At 41.0% G+C, this 19,772-nt stretch overlaps 1 protein-coding gene across 4 annotated transcripts in view; it reads right to left on the reverse strand.

Annotated features, from left to right (window-relative positions):
• Nucleotides 1-8: 8 nt before the first annotated feature.
• LOC117522585 (elongation factor 1-delta-like) overlaps nucleotides 9-19,772 on the reverse strand; it is a 25,956-nt gene continuing 6,192 nt past the window's right edge. The window contains exons 1-8 of one of the 4 annotated variants that reach the window (XM_034184018.1): nucleotides 15,494-16,115; nucleotides 11,515-11,638; nucleotides 4,069-4,122; nucleotides 2,421-2,502; nucleotides 2,226-2,338; nucleotides 1,899-2,111; nucleotides 330-524; nucleotides 9-116 (exon numbers count right to left, since the gene is read on the reverse strand). In XM_034184018.1, coding sequence (XP_034039909.1) covers nucleotides 78-116; nucleotides 330-524; nucleotides 1,899-2,111; nucleotides 2,226-2,338; nucleotides 2,421-2,502; nucleotides 4,069-4,122; nucleotides 11,515-11,638; nucleotides 15,494-16,092 — 1,419 coding nt within the window. In that variant the 5' untranslated portion in view covers nucleotides 16,093-16,115 and the 3' untranslated portion in view covers nucleotides 9-77. Of the gene's footprint in view, nucleotides 117-329; nucleotides 525-1,898; nucleotides 2,112-2,225; nucleotides 2,339-2,420; nucleotides 2,503-4,068; nucleotides 4,123-11,514; nucleotides 11,639-15,493; nucleotides 16,116-19,772 lie in introns of those variants that run through there. The other 3 variants (XM_034184020.1, XM_034184019.1, XM_034184021.1) reach the window with 3 other exon arrangements.

The following is a 19,772-nucleotide window of genomic DNA, read 5'->3' on the forward strand; positions in this document are numbered from 1 at the left end:
CAGAAGTGTGTGCTCAGAGCTCAGCAGTTTAATGATCACAATAACTCAGAGCGACAGCAGCAGGTCTTTGGGGGAACTCAGATCTTGTTGAAGGCAGCAACGTCTACACTTTGGACCTGAGAAGGATGAGGAACATTTTATTTATTGTACTGTACCTCACATTAAAAGCTACTCTATCATTTTAACATGTAATTAAATGTGACTTTTTCCCCAAAGTAAAGCTATAGGACATGAATTACTCAGTTTTAAAATTTAATTTCCTGCTGATTTATTTAAATAAGTAAACAAATAAAGGAGTATCCTTTTAGATAAAAATGCTCAGTACTTACGAAGTCTTCAAACTTGGTGATCTCCTCTTCCAGAATGTCTGTTCCCACTTTGTCGTCCTCGACCACACAGCTGATCTGCAGCTTCTTGATCCCGTAGCCCACAGGGACCAGTTTCGATGCTCCCCACAGGAGACCGTCCATCTGCACGGAGCGAACGCACTCCTCCAGCTTCGCCATGTCCGTCTCATCGTCCCACTGATGGAATACAAAGAGTCTGACAATGCCTCGTCGACACAGGTACCACTTAACGCAAAGGCTCTCAAAAGTTAGGTATGCCAAATTAGGTCTAGGTCTACAAGTCTACTTCTTCTATTGACCTGGTGCCTCAAAGTTATCTCATTTAATCAGTTTATCCTCAGTCTATGCAGGCCCTGAGCTCTGTTGGTGCCGGTGCTTATTCCCAGTTCTGTAGTCTGACACTTTTACAACTCCCCCAGTATGACACATTACTTCACCCGCCAAAGCTGGAACCCATTTATAGCACTGTGAACTGGGACGATGCAGATAAAGTGTCTTGAAAGACAGGTAGCGTGACCGGCAATCAAACTCAAGTCTGAATATCAGTAGCCCAGCTCCTTATTCCACCAAGCTATTTACTTGCTCTATGCATTAATGCAGAACTGAAAGGATTACTCAAGTAACTTGAATAATTTGATATATAAAAAACTATGTTCAAGGCGGCACAGCTGAAAACACTGTAGTATATACGCCAGGCCTGTATGTGGCGCTGTAATACTCCCACAAAAAACAGGAGACATGGAGCATGCACATAACTGATGTAAGGAGCTAATCAATGTAGCAACTGAAGCTACAACTTTCCAAAGCGGCACACTGAGTAAAATAAAGCTTTTTAGGAGAAGGAGGGTCCGCACTCATCATCTGAAATAGATTTACTGGGAAGTTAAAGCGAAGAAGTGTGTTTGGGTATTTTTAAAAACATATGGCGCTGTGTTTTGGTCCACTGGCTGCTCTCCACCGAGCAGACAAAATGAAAGGGCGCGCATTTTAAGTGAGTCAAGTTTAACTGTTTAAAGAATGCCTTTATTCGGATTCGATCAGAGTTTTCAACAGGGTGGACAGCGGATTTATCAATGCAACGTTTGTGGAGAAGCTGGAAGGTGTTCACTTTCACACGCAGTCTGTCCGCTGACTGAGGAGTTCGCCAACCGCCTGTGCTTACACTCTTGGAAAGCTCTAAAACTCTTAGCAACGTGAAAAAATAATTAGCTGGGAATTGCAAAAGTACTTTTTATCTGATTACTCGACAGAATACTAGATTCCAAAAATTATTTGACAGCTGCAAACCTACATACTTTCAATTCCATTTCAGTGGTTTGCAATGACGTGTAAGTGGGAGAAAAAAACCTGCACGCATCAATAATAACACGTCCATGTAGGCGTATAATACCACTTAATGCCTCAGTATTTCTGCCTAATGTTTTCATACCAGACCTTGTATAAGTTCTAGCTACTTATTTCCAAAATGCTTGTTGCTGTACAATTGCGAGTCGTCGTGCACATTTTAAGTGGAATGATTACGTAGCGTTGTGTGTGAGCGTTAACACTTACGGGCTTGACGTCTAACAGAATAGATGACTTGGCGATGAGGGTGGGTTTCGTGGCCTTTTTAGCTGCATAGGCTGCAACGCGCTGCTGTTTGAGACGCTCTGCTTCCTCGTCATCTTCGTCACTGCCAAACAAGTCAATGTCATCGTCGTCATCGTCGGCGGTAGCAGCAGCGGCAGCACCATTTTCCACTTTGACCTGCTGAGGTGGGGCAGCCTGATTGAGAAAAAGGGGCATGAAAGCTAAACGGCTCAGCTGAGAATGTCTTTTTCACACCATCATATAAGCACCATTGTATGTTACATATGTAATAAACTCTTAGCCTTCTACCTGAGCACATGGAATGATCTCGGCTACACAAGTCACAGCTGGTGCAGGACTTCTTTCCAGCACTGCTACTCTGGACTCCAGTTTCTGCAGGGCTGCTCTCATCTCCTCCACCACTAACAAGCAGACAGACATCAACAAGGTTAAACCGAACCGCCGTGTTACCACAGCAAGTAAACAAAAGCCGCAGAAAGCAACCTTTGTGCAGATTCTGGTTTTCCACTTCCAGGCTCTTCATGCGGGAAACCAGCTCCTGATCTCCTCCTGCATGTGAGGAAGACTGGAAAACAAACAGCAAGTGTCATGTTTGCAAGCTTGATTTAGTTAAAAACAAAAACCCCCCGACACATTTCACATTTGAGATCAAAAGGAAGAGGTGGGAAAAAAACAAAACATGCAATGTTGTAATTTATCACACAATGATTTAGATGAACATCAGATGCGATCAACCTGAAAGGACAAGGCCACATGCAGGTCAGTTCAGGAAACTAACGGGAATCATTATCACCCCGTTAAACACAGCTGCAGAATCAAACAGTTAATTAGTAATCAAAAAAGAACATTTGCATTCAAACTTAAAATCATATCTGAGGTTGAAGAAATGGGGGAGAAAAGCTTCAAAACTTAAAGCTGTTGAAGGCGAATTAAAGTGCAAGAAAATTAAGACCAAAATCACATGACCACAAATTTGTTACAACAGTATTTCAGACCGGCTCATATCGTAAAGTAAGGACGGCCGTGCAGTGATCAGAAAAAAATTAAATAAGCGCTGTGATGTTCGGGACTTTGAAGAGCTGCAGGACAGGTTCAATAAAATGCATGTAGGATGCTTTTCATTAATCTGAAATAAAATTAAATAAAAATTCTTTGTTTTGACACCCCCAATAAAAGTTCTCTTACACTGTCTGTTTTACAGACACCTGTTCATGAAAAGATTTTTATCTATTTTCTTTAAAATCTCATAACCAAAGCAATGTCCTCTCTGACTCTTTTAAATGGCATTTTACAAACAATTAACTTGGTAAAATTGTGTTCTATAGTTCTACAGCGACAAAACAAACAGGCCTGTTTCCAGTCACCTTAACACAGTCTGGACGCGCCACTAGAGGGCAGGATGATTAATACAGATTTCCTAGGTTTTTTTTCTTTTCTTTTTAAAACCATGTGCAAATATTTGCACAGTCAGACCAGAAGGACACATCTGTTGGTACAAAATCTCATTGTTATTTGTTGGCTAATACATGTTTATTTATTTATTTAATATTTATGTTTTGTATGACCTCTATTTTGTTTATTTTATAACCAATTATTGGCTGTCCAGCTAGATTAGCTTCTAAGTTATTTCTGGACAGCCTTACATTCTGCCTATGTATATTTTATATTTCTACTTTTACATTTTTTTTTTTTTATTTTAGTATGTGGTGTAAATAATATTAATTTAAAGACATGCAGGTTAGGTGAATTGGAAACTTAATAATTGCCCAGGTCTCCTTTGCAAAAGAGGTCTCGATCTCAATGGGACTAACCTGGTTTAATTATGTTTAAATTAAATTCATAAACTCATCTTGTAAAGGGCACATAACTTGGTCACGTTGGTTTACAAACTAATGTCTGTTATCTGTACCCAGCATTCAATTATTCCTTCCTTTTCAACAGTGGAGAAAAACAGAGCCCTTTTACGGAAAACAAACAAACAAACAGAACACCCCACCACCGCAGTGTCAGGTGCGGCTCCAGGCCACAACTCTGGACCTCATAATCCTCGCAAATCAAAGTCCCAGGAGCAGACGTAGCGGCTCAGGCATGCAGCATCCTCCGTTCTGAGCAGCAAAGAAGGAAGACTTACATTTCTGTGCTGCCGTTTTTGTTGGCGCACCTTTTGTTGAGGGGCGGTTTTCACCTGCATCCAGTGATGACAGTGTTAAGTGAGGGAGAAAAGACAACAACAATGAAGGCAAAGAAAAGTAGTGGTTGTAGGCAGACAAATCGATGCTATATGTTACAATCACTCAAAAATTAATCCTAGATAATGTCAGGCATGTGCTTGAATATGTTGACCTATAAGGGTGCAGTCACAACTACCAAAATAAGTTGTTGCAAGAACATCTGTCTGTCAAACAAAGATGTTTGACAGTAAAAATGTAACGCAGTAGGTGTTTAGAGGAACACAGCATGCCAACTTAACTATGATGAATTTCTTTCACATCAGTCTTACAGAGAACAGTGAGCTACAAAATATTGAACATTAGGGGCCCTATCTTGCACCTAGCTCAAGACAGGGCACAGTACTGTGGGAGCATCATTACTAGGTTCCACCTGACGCACTCATCATTTTCATGCATGGTGCTTGGATACAGAGATTAGAGCATGTCATAGGTATTAAAGGCACTGCGCTGCGGTGGTTTGAATCATATTTGTCTAATAGATTACAGTTTGTTCATGTAAATGGGGAATCTTCTTCACAGACTAAAGTTAATTATGGAGTTCCACAAGGTTCAGTGCTAGGACCAATTTTATTCACTTTATACATGCTTCCCTTGGGCAGTATTATTAGACGGTATTGCTTAAATTTTCATTGCTACGCAGATGATACCCAGCTTTATCTATCCATGAAGCCAGAGGATACACACCAATTAGCTAAACTGCAGGATTGTCTTACAGACATAAAGACATGGATGACCTCTAATTTCCTGCTTTTAAACTCAGATAAAACTGAAGTTATTGTACTTGGCCCCACAAATCTTAGAAGCATGGTGTCTTACCAGATCGTTACTCTGGATGGCATTTCCCTGATCTCTAGTAATACTGTGAGAAATCTTGGAGTTATTTTTGATCAGGATATGTCATTCAAAGCGCATATTAAACAAATATGTAGGACTGCCTTTTTGCATTTACGCAATATCTCTAAAATCAGAAAGGTCTTGTCTCAGAGTGATGCTGAAAAACTAATTCATGCATTTATTTCCTCTAGGCTGGACTACTGTAATTCATTATTATCAGGTTGTCCTAAAAGTTCCCTAAAAAGCCTTCAGTTGGTTCAGAATGCTGCAGCTAGAGTACTGACGGGGACTAGCAGGAGAGAGCATATCTCACCCATGTTGGCCTCTCTTCATTGGCTTCCTGTTAATTCTAGAATAGAATTCAAAATTCTTCTTCTTACTTATAAGGTTTTGAATAATCAGGTCCCATCTTATCTTAGGGACCTCGTAGTACCATATTACCCCATTAGAGCGCTTCGCTCTCAGACTGCGGGCTTACTTGTAGTTCCTAGGGTTTGTAAGAGTAGAATGGGAGGCAGAGCCTTCAGCTTTCAGGCTCCTCTCCTGTGGAACCAGCTCCCAATTCAGATCAGGGAGACAGATACCCTCTCTACTTTTAAGATTAGGCTTAAAACTTTCCTTTTCGCTAAGGCTTATAGTTAGGGCTGGATCGGGTGACCCTGGACCATCCCTTGGTTATGTTGCTTTAGACGTAGACTGTGGGGGGGGTTCCCATGATGCACTGTTTCTTTCTTTTTTTGCTCCGTGTGCATCACTCTGCATTTAATCATTGGTGATCGATCTCTGCCCCCCTTCTCGGCATGTCTTTCTCCTGGTTCTTTCCCTCAGCCCCAACCAGTCTCAGCAGAAGACTGCCCCTCCCTGAGCCTGGTTCTGCTGGAGGTTTCTTCCTGTTAAAAGGGAGTTTTTCCTTCCCACTGTGGCCAAGTGCTTGCTCATAGGGGTCGTTTTGACCGTTGGGGTTTTTCATGGTTATTGTATGGCCTTGCCTTGCAATATGGAGCGCCTTGGGGCAACTGTTTGTTGTGATTTGGCGCTATATAAGAAAAAAGTTGATTGATTGAGTTGATACACCGGCCACTTTATTAGGTACACCTTGCTAGTACCGGGTTGGGCCCCCTTTTGCCTTCAGAACTGCCTTTTCAGAACTGCCAAATTTCTTAAAAATAAAAAACCCTAAGAAGTCAGCTCTGATAAAATGGAGCAGCTTAGGGGTGGGCGATATAAACGATTTAACTGTTTCAAAGTATAAATTTGGTAGACGGCAGAGATTTAGACCCCACCGACCAACCGTGGTAATGTTTGTTGATGACATCATCGTATCTTCCTCAGTGACTCTGATCGACTGAAAATGGCTGCAGTCAGTGCTTTGGTCACAGGCTCCATTTTCACCTCGGTAGATTAAAACATCTCCTTGTAAGAGTGTAAAATTATGTTATTTTAACCATCTGTAGTCGCCTGACTGATTTCAGTCATGTAAAAGTCACATGACCGAATTAAACAATTGTCCCATTAAATTCACCAGACTCAGTCTCTGTTTCAATGAATTTTAAAAGTGCACATTTCAAGCTCTATATGAGTTTTAAAATTATGTGAATGGGCCTCCTATAACCTGAATTATGATTAATAATTTACGCACGCCTTCCGCTTTATTATTGGTAGTGGCGTCTCTGAGGTCTTTCTGGACAAAACGCCACCAAAAACAGAAAGTAACACTGCCTCCTGCTGGACAGAAGCAGGAATGAGATTATTCCAATGCACAAAAATACATGTCTAAAGTCAGAGAATCAGGTGCTCAAAATTAATTATATCTGTTTTTGTTTTTTTGTTGTTTATATCAATTTAGCTTTGCTAATGGACTATATGACCCACTCAAACACTTCCTTTATAATTTTTACACTTAAGTTTATATCGCAACATATACCGTTACCGTGAAGAGCAGCTTTAACTTCTGACCCCTGTACAAACTGAAATTGACCTTTGTCACCATTCTTGCTGTTTTTACCCCATAACAGTCGGTCACAGATAGTCCAAAATACCTTTTTGGAATCTTTGTAATCTGACAAATAATGTGATATAGTTTCCAATATGATTGGAATATCTTTCATTTTTGACTCCTACCTGGCTGCCTATTGAAAATTAAAGTGGCCAATCAATTTTTTCCCCCAAAAAGAGCAATGTCTAAAGAGTATGTGTGCCATTTTTGGTGCTTGTTTCCAGAAATGAACAATTGTTAGTTATCTGCTCCACTGCTGTTTGAACGTCAGCAAGTCGTCTTCACCACGTCTGGATGCCTAAAGGCATTGAGTTGCTGCCATGTGATTGGCTGATTAGGCATTTGTGTTAACAAGCAACTGAAAAGGTGTCATGATGCACATATACTGTGCTTTAGCACACAGGGACCAAGCTTCAACAAAACAAACACTAATATATAAATATAAATATATAAAAGCCCTTAATCTCTACTCTGTACTGTATTTTTACTTCCGCTGTTCTCTCCCTTCCGCTGCATGTTTGTAAGTGGGGACGACCAAGATGGGGATGGCAGACCCAGCAAGGTTGCCTGCACTCATTTTAATAAATTAAAAAGGTTTTCTACATTTAGTGAGGTAAACATGCATATTTGGCTTCTTTACATTTTCTTCTGTTTAGTGGCAACAAAAGGCAGATGAATTCTTTGTGTCTCAATTAAACAACAATTAGCCCTTTAGCTTCTGCTTACTAACATGCCATTTGCAATAAATAATGTGCTGAATAAAGTCATTTTTCTTCATATCAACATGATTAAAATAAATAAATGCAATAGACTGGGGCAAATTGTTTTTTCCCCTCTTCATGATGCATTTTTGGACAGATGCAACTGATAGAATTTTGACAATAGGAGTTCTGACAAACCAAATTTTAACTCACCAATTTTTTTTTTATTTAAATGTCAAGTGAATATAATTACATAATTTTATACAGACAGCTGCAAAAAAGGACATTCACATTAAACACTCACATTTCACTTGTGGTACAAGATGGACCCCATCCTGAAAATTCTGTATATTCAGCTGGAATTTAAAAACATCCTGCAGAAAAGCACGAGCTTCTCTTTCCTACAGACCTGTGTGGGCAAATTAGTATTTTTGTGGGGGGGGCCATAATAAACAAAAAGCAGCATGACAGCCTAACAAAGGCAGACAGCCCACGCACCCAACATTCTCAGTCAAAATTAATTATTAAAGCGTGATGTTCCAAGACATATTTTTGCATTTGTGTATTCCAGCTGTTCTTCAAGATCAAAGCAGTTCTGAAATGTTACAAACAAGTAGCTCGAGCAGGTTTGTGTCTGTTGCACGAAACGTAGATGTGACATTCTGGCAGCAGGCAGAAAAGTACAGAGAATTATTAACCCAACCTCAATCTCATGGTGCAGCTGCCAAATTCCCCAAAGTACTGACACCCTTCAGTTTCTGAAATTACAGACAGTACACAAACCCGTTTCGTGAGTTAACGAGGTCATGTTTTGTGGAAATATGCACCTCCTGAATTTCATTAATAAGGCTGTCTTCCAATTCTCTAAACTGGAATTAAAAGTAAAATTCCAGCCACCAACATTTCAGGAGCAGACGTCTCCGCTGTATTTTTGTAATTTGGGTAAATTGATCCTGCTGCAACCACACTGCCCTGTACTCGTCATAACTCCCACAGCCTCTGCAGTCCTGTCACTTTGAGAAGCAGAGACAGCTGCCAAACCATGACCGCTCTGACTAAGACAAGCTATTTCTAAATGTAGCGCTTAATGCTCATACGAATTCCTCCTGAACACTGACTGACAAAGACTCAAGTACTGTTTACTACAGAAGCCCAGTGACTCTCCTCACCGCGTAGGTGCCGACAAAGTGGCTAGAGTTGTGAAGGTGTAAAAAAGACTGGCAAACAATTTTAACGAAATCCTAAAGTTGCAGTCTTTACACGAAAACATACTTAACCTCAGGGTTCGATACGAAAGCCCCTTTCACACCGGGCTTGCATACAGTTGCGCTAAAATGTGAATGGAGTACGCTAGAAAATTGCACACATTTGGCGTAGCCCCTGTACAGGCTGGTGTGTGATGGCGCAAGGTTGCGTTCCTAGACTTACTTATAATAGCATATGGTTGTTTTAGGCCCGGTCAAACCATTTCTTAAAAACGCTGGCATAAATTAATGCAGCTGACACACCTTAACGACCAGCGTGGGCCGACAGCCCCGTTTCCACTGAGTGGTTCAGGTCGGTACTGCACGTGTGGTGTGGGTCAGAAACAGAGTAATTTAACATTATTTTATTTTTTGTCTTGGTGGTTCATTTTCATTGCGTACAGAATGCTGATGAGTGTCTGTGGTAAACGCTGCAGTGAATGAATGGAGTGCTGTGACTCTAAACTTTTAAAGCACGGGTTGCTTTCTGATCAGGTCTGTGATGACCTGAATATTGAAGCGCTTTGATGATTTAAACTTTTAAAGCGCCAGTTGACAGCAATCAGGTGTGATCAAGTCTGATCACACCGACAGCAATGGCGCTTTAGTGTTACAGAGTCACAGTGCTTATTCAGGTTTGATCAGACCTGATCACGGTCGACTGGTGCTTTAAAAGCTTTAATCATCACGGCGCTTGTCTGACCAGATGTGTTCAGAACGCGACACCGGCATCCTCTGATAAAACACACCTGGAGCAGAAAAAACACAGAGGGACTTGTTTTTAAACGCTACGTTTCCAGCCACGACGAGGAGTTAAAACTATTTTCAGATGTTGTTTTCCAAAATCAGGTTTTATGTGGATACAGTGTTCCTCAGACTGTGATGGTGCATTGGACTGAAATGAACAAGTAAAGCCCCTTTACTCCGTGTGTGAATGAAACAGTCTGTACGCATGAAACACATAGCAAAGTTCAGAGTACATTTAGTCCCCCCCCCCCCCCAAGAAAAGTAGAAAATACTGCCATTTAAACTCATAAGCATACTTAACAACATCCCATTTCTTGTCAGCATTCTAAAGAGAGCGATAGTGAGCACGAGAGAAGAAGACCCAAGACCTGCTGTTTGTGTTCTGTTTCTGGATTTCTGAGCTGAGGTTCAATTACCTGTTCTGAGCACACAGAGGCACTTCCGGGATGCACACACGTTTTGGATGCATGCAGTAGCGCAGTGTTGCACAGACCTGCTTAAAAACTGTGTGTTTTCTGCATTCAGTGCTCTAGGTGTCCTCCTTTCCGTAGACCTCAGCATACCGCTGCGCAGAGCTGCTTAAATTTGGCATAGAGCTGCATAACTCAGTGTAGACAGTACGCCACAATACGCAATTCTATGTTGGCTCCGGTGTGAAAGGGGCTTGAAGCTTGTTTGATTGGTACAAAAAGTTGTTGACAACTAGGCTACTCTATAATGCTGCCCGAAAGAGACAACAACAAATAGTAAGTTGCTTTGGCTTCTCCCTTTTTTCACTCTGGGTCTCCACAGCAGATCAGACATGGATCCACATGTTGTTTTGACAAGTTGTATGCTGGATGCCCTACCAGCCTCAACTCCACATTAGATGGTGGTTTGGAATAGGGAACCCTCTGCTCTGGAAACAAGAGCACTAACCGCTTTGACACTATGCCCACCATCGTTAATACAGAACTCAAGTATATGGAGTGTGGGTGTCAAAATCCGACCCCTCGATTTCCCAGACATCTGCAAAGTTTGATTTTGTCCAAATTAAATCAGCCCAATTTCATCTAACTCTAAAATAACGATATTCTTGAATCATGATAAAGCAGTAACTTACTTTATACTAACAGATAAACGCTTTGAAAGTCTCAAAAATAACATCTGCTTCAACTTTATACATTCACGATCAACGATTATTAATTAAAACTGAATTTTATTTAATTTCAAGTTGTACTTTTTTCCAAATGTTATCTCACGACTATGCATGGATTGACTTTTTTGATGTTGCCAGATATACAAACTAACTGCAGAAATTTTAGGCGTTACTGAACAAATTAGGGGGAGGGTGATGTCTGACACTTGATATCATTGTTGTCCCCATTCAGACACCCCACCCCAAACAGTAGATTCATAAAAACAAGTGCAAATTCACACAATTTTGTACACATACAAAGCAATTTGCACATCGATGGGATCCATCATGTTACACAATGGGAAACCCATGTGTGTTGTCGTAGCTTGACGAAAGCTGATTTGGACCATCAACTACTTTAAATCCACTGTTGAATACAGAGGACTTCTGGAAGTGGATCTGCTTTCATATCTGTCCTATGTGGACTGTTTCTACCAAACCGTGGTCAATTTTGTGAGACACTCGGGGAGGTGTCAACATGCATTTTAACTCTAGTGCAGAGCAAACAGACTATGGGTCTCTTGATCAAGGGACTAGGTCCAACTAGAAGTGGATCCTCACACTGTTATCTCCCAGCGTGGACACAAACATATAAAACAAAAAAATGTTTAAAATTCAAGTTTTAACAAAAACGTGTGTACACTGACCTTTTGCTGGTGCACCGTGGGGCCGTTAACACCCTCATAGAAACGCCTCTCTGCCTCATCGTAGTTGTGTTTGTCGAACCAGATGTTCTCTGTGGCAAGGCACTGCAGTCCACTCATGTTGATGCTGAGGAGGAAAGTGGAGGTTTTATGAATAATCCTTCCACAAAAAAAATAAATCAATGCTAATTAGCAACCATGACAACATGTCACTACAGCCAGCACAATGAGTGACGGAACATAACGTGCATGCCCATCCAGGACTGTATACTGCAGATTACAACAATTACAACATCATGCAGAGCAACACCTGGAGTCGACGGCAGAATATGGAGACAAATCAAAGCATAACTTGAACAATTTTTGTCCTCGTGTACACACACACACACACACACACACACACACACACTCAACTGAAAGGATACAGAAGCATCAGTTTGTGCAAGACAAACTACAAAAAGCAAAGCTCCGCTGGGGTAGTAATGCCAACCATATTTACATCTGCCAAATCGGGAGAACTTTTTTTAAAATCCCTTTCAGCTTTTTATAATATCATAGGATAAGAATGAGATAAAAAGAAATCCTTCAAAAAGTGTTCAAAACAAAACTAAAGAACTGCAGAACACTGAGGCAGAATAGAGTCACCACCAAAACATGTTCAACTCTTTGACCGTAGCTGGGGATGGGTATCATTTAAGAATTTAACAGTACAACTTGTCTTACCAATACTGCGCAGTGATCAGATACTTTTACAGTATTCTCATTGGTTTGTTTTGTAATTTTTAAAAAACAACACATACAAATTATAAACAGAACTATCCATTCTTATTCAGCACTAGCAGTAAAATTATGCTAAAAATAGAAGTGTAAATGCCTAAAATGGACAAACTTGAAAGCAGTGATGTTCTCTGGTAAAATGGTTCAAATCCTGCAGTGCCAGGCATGTCCCCCTGCTTAAGCCAGTACGTGTCCAGGCCCATCTGAACTTTGCCAGAGAGCATATGGATGATCCAGAAGAGGATTGGGAGAATATCATGTGGTCAGCTAAAACCAAAATAGAACATTTTGGTAAAAACTCAACTAGTCGTGTTTGGAGGAAGAAGAATGCTGAGTTGCATTCCAAGAACATCATATCTACTGTGAAGCATGGGGGTGGAAACATCATGCTTTGGGGCTGTTTTTCTGCAAAGGGGACAGGACGACTGATCTGTGTTAAGGAAAGAATGAACGGGGCCATGTATCGTGAAATTTTAAGTCAAAACCTCATTCCTTCAGTGAGAACATTGAAGATGCAACGTGGCTGGGTCTTCCAGCATGACAATGATCCCAAACACACCACTCAGGCAACGAAGGAGTGGCTCCGTAAAAAGCATTTCAAGGTCCTGGAGTGGCCGAGCCAGTCTCCAGACCTCAACCCCATAGAAAATTTGTGGAGGGAGTTGAAAGTCCATGTTGCCCAGCGACAGCCCCAAAACATCATTGCTCTAGAGGAGATCTGCATGGAAAAATTTTGTTATTGACCAAATACTTATTTTCCATCGTAATTTACAAATAAATTCTTCAAAAATCCTACAATGTGATTTCCTATATTTTTTCCCCCTCATTTTGTCTCTCATAGTTGAAGTGCACGTATGATGAAAACATACAGACCTCTCTCATCTTTCTAAGTAGAAGAACTTGCACAATCTCATCTGGAGTGCAAATATCAAAATGCATCATAAAAGAACGTCTTAATCAGGAATGGAGTTGCTGTGATAAAATGGAGAATATAATGTTTATGTAGCAATAATAAATATTTTCTTAATTTGTGTGGTGGGTGCAGCACGGCACGAGTCCTCACATCAGTACAGACGTCAGCGTTTACTGGTCCTGTGGTCTCCAATCATTTAGTCATGTGGTTCATTCAGTGTGAGTAGAGCCCAACTAATACGGATTTTTTGGAGGCTGATATGATACAAATAGAGTAAAAAAACGAAAAAAAAAAAAACAAGGATACAAACCTATCTACAGATATAGACATAAAGAATGCCAATTATTCCTAACATGTCCTTATCAAACCCTTACGACAAAGAAATTTAGCAGAGGCTTGATATTTTAGAGATTAAACATGAACTTTGCTATAAATAAAACCAACAACCAACTGAAGTACATCATCCTGCCACTGCATTCATTCAGACTGGCAGTCAGTATGTCACGCCACTCAGTGTTTGCATAAAATACGACTTCTCAGCCATTTTGGTCATGACTAGATGGCAGCATAATGCTCACTTGTCTCTTGTCACTACAAAACACCCAGTCTGATCGAAAATGATTGGCAGCTGGTCGCCTCTGTCTCTTGTAGCTAATGTGACCGAGGAGTCCCGGCCATGCCTGGCAGCATTGTAAACAATGCCAATTTCAATTTATTTTCATTTATATAGCACCAAATCACAACAGAGTTGCCTCAAGGCGCTTCACACCAGTAAGATCTAACCTTACTAACCCCCAGAGCAGCAGTTGTAAGGAAAAAACCTCAAGCAGACCAGACTCAAAGGGGTGACCCTCTGCTTGGGCCATGCTACAGGCATAAATTACAGGAAATGTTGTTAGTGCACAGAACGGGGTGGGGGGGTCTCCAGCACAAATACCACACCCATCTCTGGATGGAGCTGCACCTTAAACAGAGAGAAAAAACAGAATCAGGCAACAGAAAGACAAGAAATACAGTATAATTTGTCAGCATTAAACAACAAGAAAAACAGGAAATACTAAGGTGATCGACAGCCACTAGCCCTAAGCTTAACTAAAAGACCCAGAATTTAGGTAAAGTTGAGGCCGCAGCCCGCTCCGTTTACTAATAAAATGAATTAAAAGACTAAAAAGCATAGAACTATACTATGCCAGTATGCTAGCCATATGAAAAGGAAAATAAGTGCGTCTTAAGTCTGGACTTGAAAGTCTTCACAGAATCTGACCACTGTTTCAGAATTACACCACTTCTAATAGCCAAAGTGTTTTCTGTATTGTTTATTCAGTAAAATAAAAGTTTTCATGAATTGACAAAAAAAAAAAAAAAAAAAGCAGACGAAGATATGCTCGTGAAACGCTCATATAGGCCGATATTAACCACCTGATACACCAGTCAGGCTCTAACCTCAGGTATTGGTACCCATCCCAAACCTAAGGACTACCCCCCTGTAGCAAATTAAATTGTAACCCATAAACCACTCACTTATAGAGTCTTAAACATACAGAAAGAGACAAGTTCAGCCCTCCTTTTCATCTGAAGGTAATTAAGGGGTTAACATTCAGCTGGTTAGTTATGGCAGCAGACAGGCATGAACACATTGGCCGGCCAGTGAAACAGAGTTGCCTTGTATGCAAACTCTGGATTATCGAACAAACTGGAGGCCACTGCCTGCAGATAATCCTAGTTACAGCAGAGCAAACATAGGTCATATGACACACAAGGTCTCACACAAAATGTTAATCCGTGATCTCACCATGTGCCATGGAGGATTAATATCCTGGAGGTTCATGCCTCTCAAATTGGTGAAAACTACTGAAATCAGAGGTGTTGGTTTCCACAAAAACATGCAAACGCTTGTCTCTTCACGCCATGTGGTTCAAGGCTTACAAACTGCACTGCAACTGCACTTCTTAAGACTGAATGATCCAAACATCTGAAATATTTAATAGTTTGTTCTGTAACAGAAAAGGAGAGGGGAAAAAAGCCCATTCTTATTGGATCTGATGGAATCACCAAACGGTATTTTCAGCTGATGACCTGAGTAGCCTCCAGTTAATTCTACACATCAGGTTATTTGGGATGCCAAGTAGTCTCAACGTATGTTTGTCTATAAACTTGCAGATCACAAATCATCCATTTTCTGCACCATAACAAGTGAAAAGGCCAAACAAAAATGCACACAAACAAGATGGGTTACTGAAGCCAGACACACATATGCTGCCGTTCCCACGACCTCAACAAGAGGGGCCATACTTGTGCCAGCTGGACCTGCTTTCTGATTCAGAGACGCCCCTCTTCCTCTGGTTTGGCCCTCTGCTGCCTCTGGCCACCTGCTCCGTCTCAGAGGAGGTGCGTCTGCGACCTTTTATAAATTGCCGTTGCGGGGTGCTGGAGGACCTCACGGTGCTGGCAGGCTGGCCCTGATCCTGCTGTTGACCAGGGCTACGCCTGGCATGAAAGGTCAAGGGGTTTCTGGTGTTTGTGCTCCTTGGGGAAGAGGACAGCGGCCCATCAGCATTTGCGGCACGCCGGCGTTGGAAGTTGCCCTCAGCTTGGTCGTAGATGTTGCGGTTGTACCAAACGTGCTCTGCCTGCATGCCCTGGAGGATGGGGCTTTGACCGTACAAGCCACCTGATCCCAAGGAGCTGCTCAACCACTCCTCTTCAGCTCCAGTGGCCTGGCTCTCTGACTGAGACAAACGTGTGCGCCGCCTGAGCCTCCCAAACTGGACGTTATCGCCGCTGATGATGCTTCTCTCCCAAACGGGAACATTGCCCTGTCTAAAAGCTGCCACTGGTATAGCATTCTGAGGGACTCCTCCGGCCTGGGGATTTGGCAAAGTCTGATCCATATCCGGGGTCCTTCCTCTGCTCACTTTTGTGCAATATTTACGAGAAAGAGAACATAAGCAACAAGTAGAAGCTTGATACATTAGTTTAGTGTGAGGTCTCACCAAGGAACGTGACAGGAGAGAATGCAACCTTTGACGTGCAAAGCAAGCAATGTGTGACAAAAATGTGATCTTGGAAAAAAAAAAAAAGCAGATTGCATAAATGCTTCAATGTAACCAATGTGGCCCTTAATTGGAATAAGCGGGGATAAAAAAAAAATGAATGAATGAATGATGCACTGAAAAGTGCTGTACAACTGCATGCATTTGCACAGCCCCATTCTACTGTTATATTTGACAGTGAACATAGTTTTGCCTATTTGACTCTACTTCTGACAGAAGTATTTTTTTTCCTTTTCTTTTTACTGTTGTTTATGCACCAATGACACCAGATCAAATTCCTTGGATGTGAGAATTTACTAGGCAATAAATTCAATTCTGTTTACGGAAATGTGCTTGTGTGTGAACACTTTTAGGATATGGCACAACTCTCAAACTTTAAGAAGTTGGACTTCAAAAAAAAACAAACATACAAAATATAACGGAGCCAACGCAAACAATGCAATAAAATAAACTTAGACTGCCAAGTCCTTTGTAGTGTTTCCCCTGTATTTGTTTCAATTCAGTGCAGTTAGAATGTTGTAAAAATGCTTGTATAGAATTTCTTATTACAACAATCTTATTTTGAAACAGTGGATGAATCCCATCCACAGCATGAGATATCATACCAGCTAAAACAATGTTTTGACTAACTTAAAAATAAACTGGGAGGGGAGGAAGATGTTTGATGGATGGTTGTGGATAATGAAGCAAGGATCAGCTTCAAATCGGTCTACATGTTTTTCCTCCACATTCATCCGGGCTTCAATCAGAATGCACCCGTTGTTTTGTGCTACACTGAATGTAAAACAGCGAAACACTGCAAAGCGAGCTGTGAGGTTCATGCTGGCATTCCCAAGGTGGGAAGATCAGAACCGTACAATATCTCATTAGAGGGGTGTCACGGTTTGGGTCAGATCACAGTTTTAACTCATGGATTGATTTGTCTTTCAGATCAGAAAAATACATTTAAAAATGGGGGGGGGGGGGGCAAGCAGGGCAGGTGTTGCCAACCGAACGGCCCACCTTAAAAATCGGTCCACCCTGCCTTCACCACGCATGTCATTTTGGAGCGTCGGCAGCAATTCTTTGATTATCATCTCATTTCTGCTTAAAACTGCTCTCAGTCATCATCTATCTCAGCGACAGATATCTGAAACGTTTGTACAACAATCATTTCCACATAAATTCAGCATTATTTCATAATAAAAAGACAAGGGTTCCCGATCAGAGCGCCTACATTATTTCGGAGTGCCAGTAGCGATTCACCGATCACTGCCTTGTTTTTGCTTTTAACCACCTTGTTTCTGCTTAAAACTGACTTTAGAATGATTTAAGAGGTTTTAATTTATAATCTGATGGTTAATAATAACATTATTCCTCTGATCGCTTTGAGTGCAGAGAGTCAGACTCGGAGTCAGTCTCAGACACACGTGCAGCGAAGGCAGGGTGGACCAATTTTTTTTTTAGAGGGGGCCGTTCGGTCGGTGACACCGGCACCAAAAAAACTTGGCTTTCCATTTTTAAAAATAACTAGCAATGAAGACAAGGTGTCCAATATTTAAATAATATTTTTAAAAACTGCATGAGTATATTAAATTGCAATTTGAAAAGTAGTAGTGAATAAAAACAGCTTTTGTAAACATCATAGAAAGTAGAACAGAGTTTATAGCTTTCAATTCTTTTTCAAAGAAAAAACTGAGTATGTCTATGTTGTCTGGTGAGAAAGTAATAATCACAATACCTGTAGTAACATTTGTCAAAAAATGTTTGAGTTCAACTTTTCACTTGGAACAAAAGCGATAACTGATCCACTGTTGATTTGGAACGCTAACACGATGGACTAATTAGTTATATCATGTGGAGCAAACTAAAAACACCACAAACTACTTCTTGTATCCACTTATTTATTAAAACAGCATTAAAAGTGTTTCCAAAGCTTGGATTTTAAAATATGAGGCACTTGCTGCACATCTCTGGTTGTCTCTCATGTTTTTTTTTTTTTGCTTTCTTGCATCTGCTTCCGAGAATTTGTCAAACAATTAGTGGTGGGCGCACTGATCCAAATACTGATAAATTTGGCATTGATATTGACAGATACCAGTGTAATGAGATCAATACTTTAGTTTCAGTTTCTCTCCTGTATGCTCTGCTGCATTTAGAAAAGAACTGACCTGAATGTGATAAATTTTGTTTTTATTTCCTAAACACACATTCTACTTGAAATTCTACTTGTTTTATAACATTTCTGGTGGAGTGATAATTCTGTTTATTTAAGAAAGAAAATCCAGAAAAGAAGTGCAATGAAGGGAGAAATGCACTACACCTGAAAAAAGAACTTGTTTCAATTTAGTCTCAAATGATAATTTTTGCGTACTTTTGTTTATTTAAGAAAAAATCCAGACAAGACAATGTATGGGGAAAATTTATTTTGTTGCTGTTCTATTGTTTCTGAACAAAAACTTTTATTATAATAATAAGATATTTTCTTTTTACCTATAAACTTTGCCCAACTTCTGTCCTTGGTTTCAACTAATTAATAATCAAAGAAGAAGAAAAAAAAAAATCACAAAACGTTAAAAGTCATGAAAAAGATCAGTATCTGTATCGGCAATACTGGCCGTGTATGTACTTGGTATCAGATCGACACCAAATCTTGCAGTATCGCACACCACTACAAGTAACACATTTGCTGTTTCACAGTTGTGAATCTCGCACCATTCCGCGGTCCATGACTCATGCAAGAGTTTGGTTTAAGCAGAGTTCCGGTTCAGGGCAAAATGTAAACAAACCTCGTGAGGTATGGACAAGACAACGCTGGGCCACAGCAGAAGTCTATCACAGGTGCTACACTTCCTCTAGATAACCCTCTCAACTTGGGAGAATGTGTCATCATAATCGCCTGTGAACTCGCTGGATCAACACCACCCACATCCGCGCTAGCCATTGTTTACATGCGCTGTGAGATGCCGGAACTCTGCTTGCGCCATGGTGCATGCTGGAAAGCACAGGGGACCTCCAGGTGGATTACGGAAAATCTTAAAGTACTGAATTAGGGCAACAAAAAAAGTATTATGCCCTCTGCTGGAGAAAAGTTGCAACTTCTTTTATCCTCATCTATAAGCAAAGCTGAAAACAAAGCAATTTAATTACATTATATCACGTCTATGTGGGAGGGACTCAGTGTAAAGCTTCACATCGAAAGGAGTCAGTTGAGGTGGTTTGGGCACCTAGTGAGGATGCCCCCTGGTCGTCTCCCTAGGGAAGTAGTCTGGGCACAGCCAATCGGGGAGAAGGCCAAGGGGAAGACCTATGACAGGGTCCATGTCTACCTACTTAAGTCACACCAGATTTTATAAAGGTGGTGTTTTCCAGCTCTTGATTGGCTGAAGACACCTGATAGAGATGAGTGCAACAGGGAGAGTTAGAAGACATGTAGGACAGGTGCCCAGGTGTCCAGGAACAGGGTTGGTGACCCCTGACCTACGACATGCTTGAGAGATTATACTTCCCAGCTGGCATGGGAACACGGTGGGATCCCC

This window comes from Thalassophryne amazonica, chromosome 12 (genome assembly GCF_902500255.1).
Source record: "Thalassophryne amazonica chromosome 12, fThaAma1.1, whole genome shotgun sequence".
NCBI lineage: Eukaryota > Metazoa > Chordata > Actinopteri > Batrachoidiformes > Batrachoididae > Thalassophryne > Thalassophryne amazonica.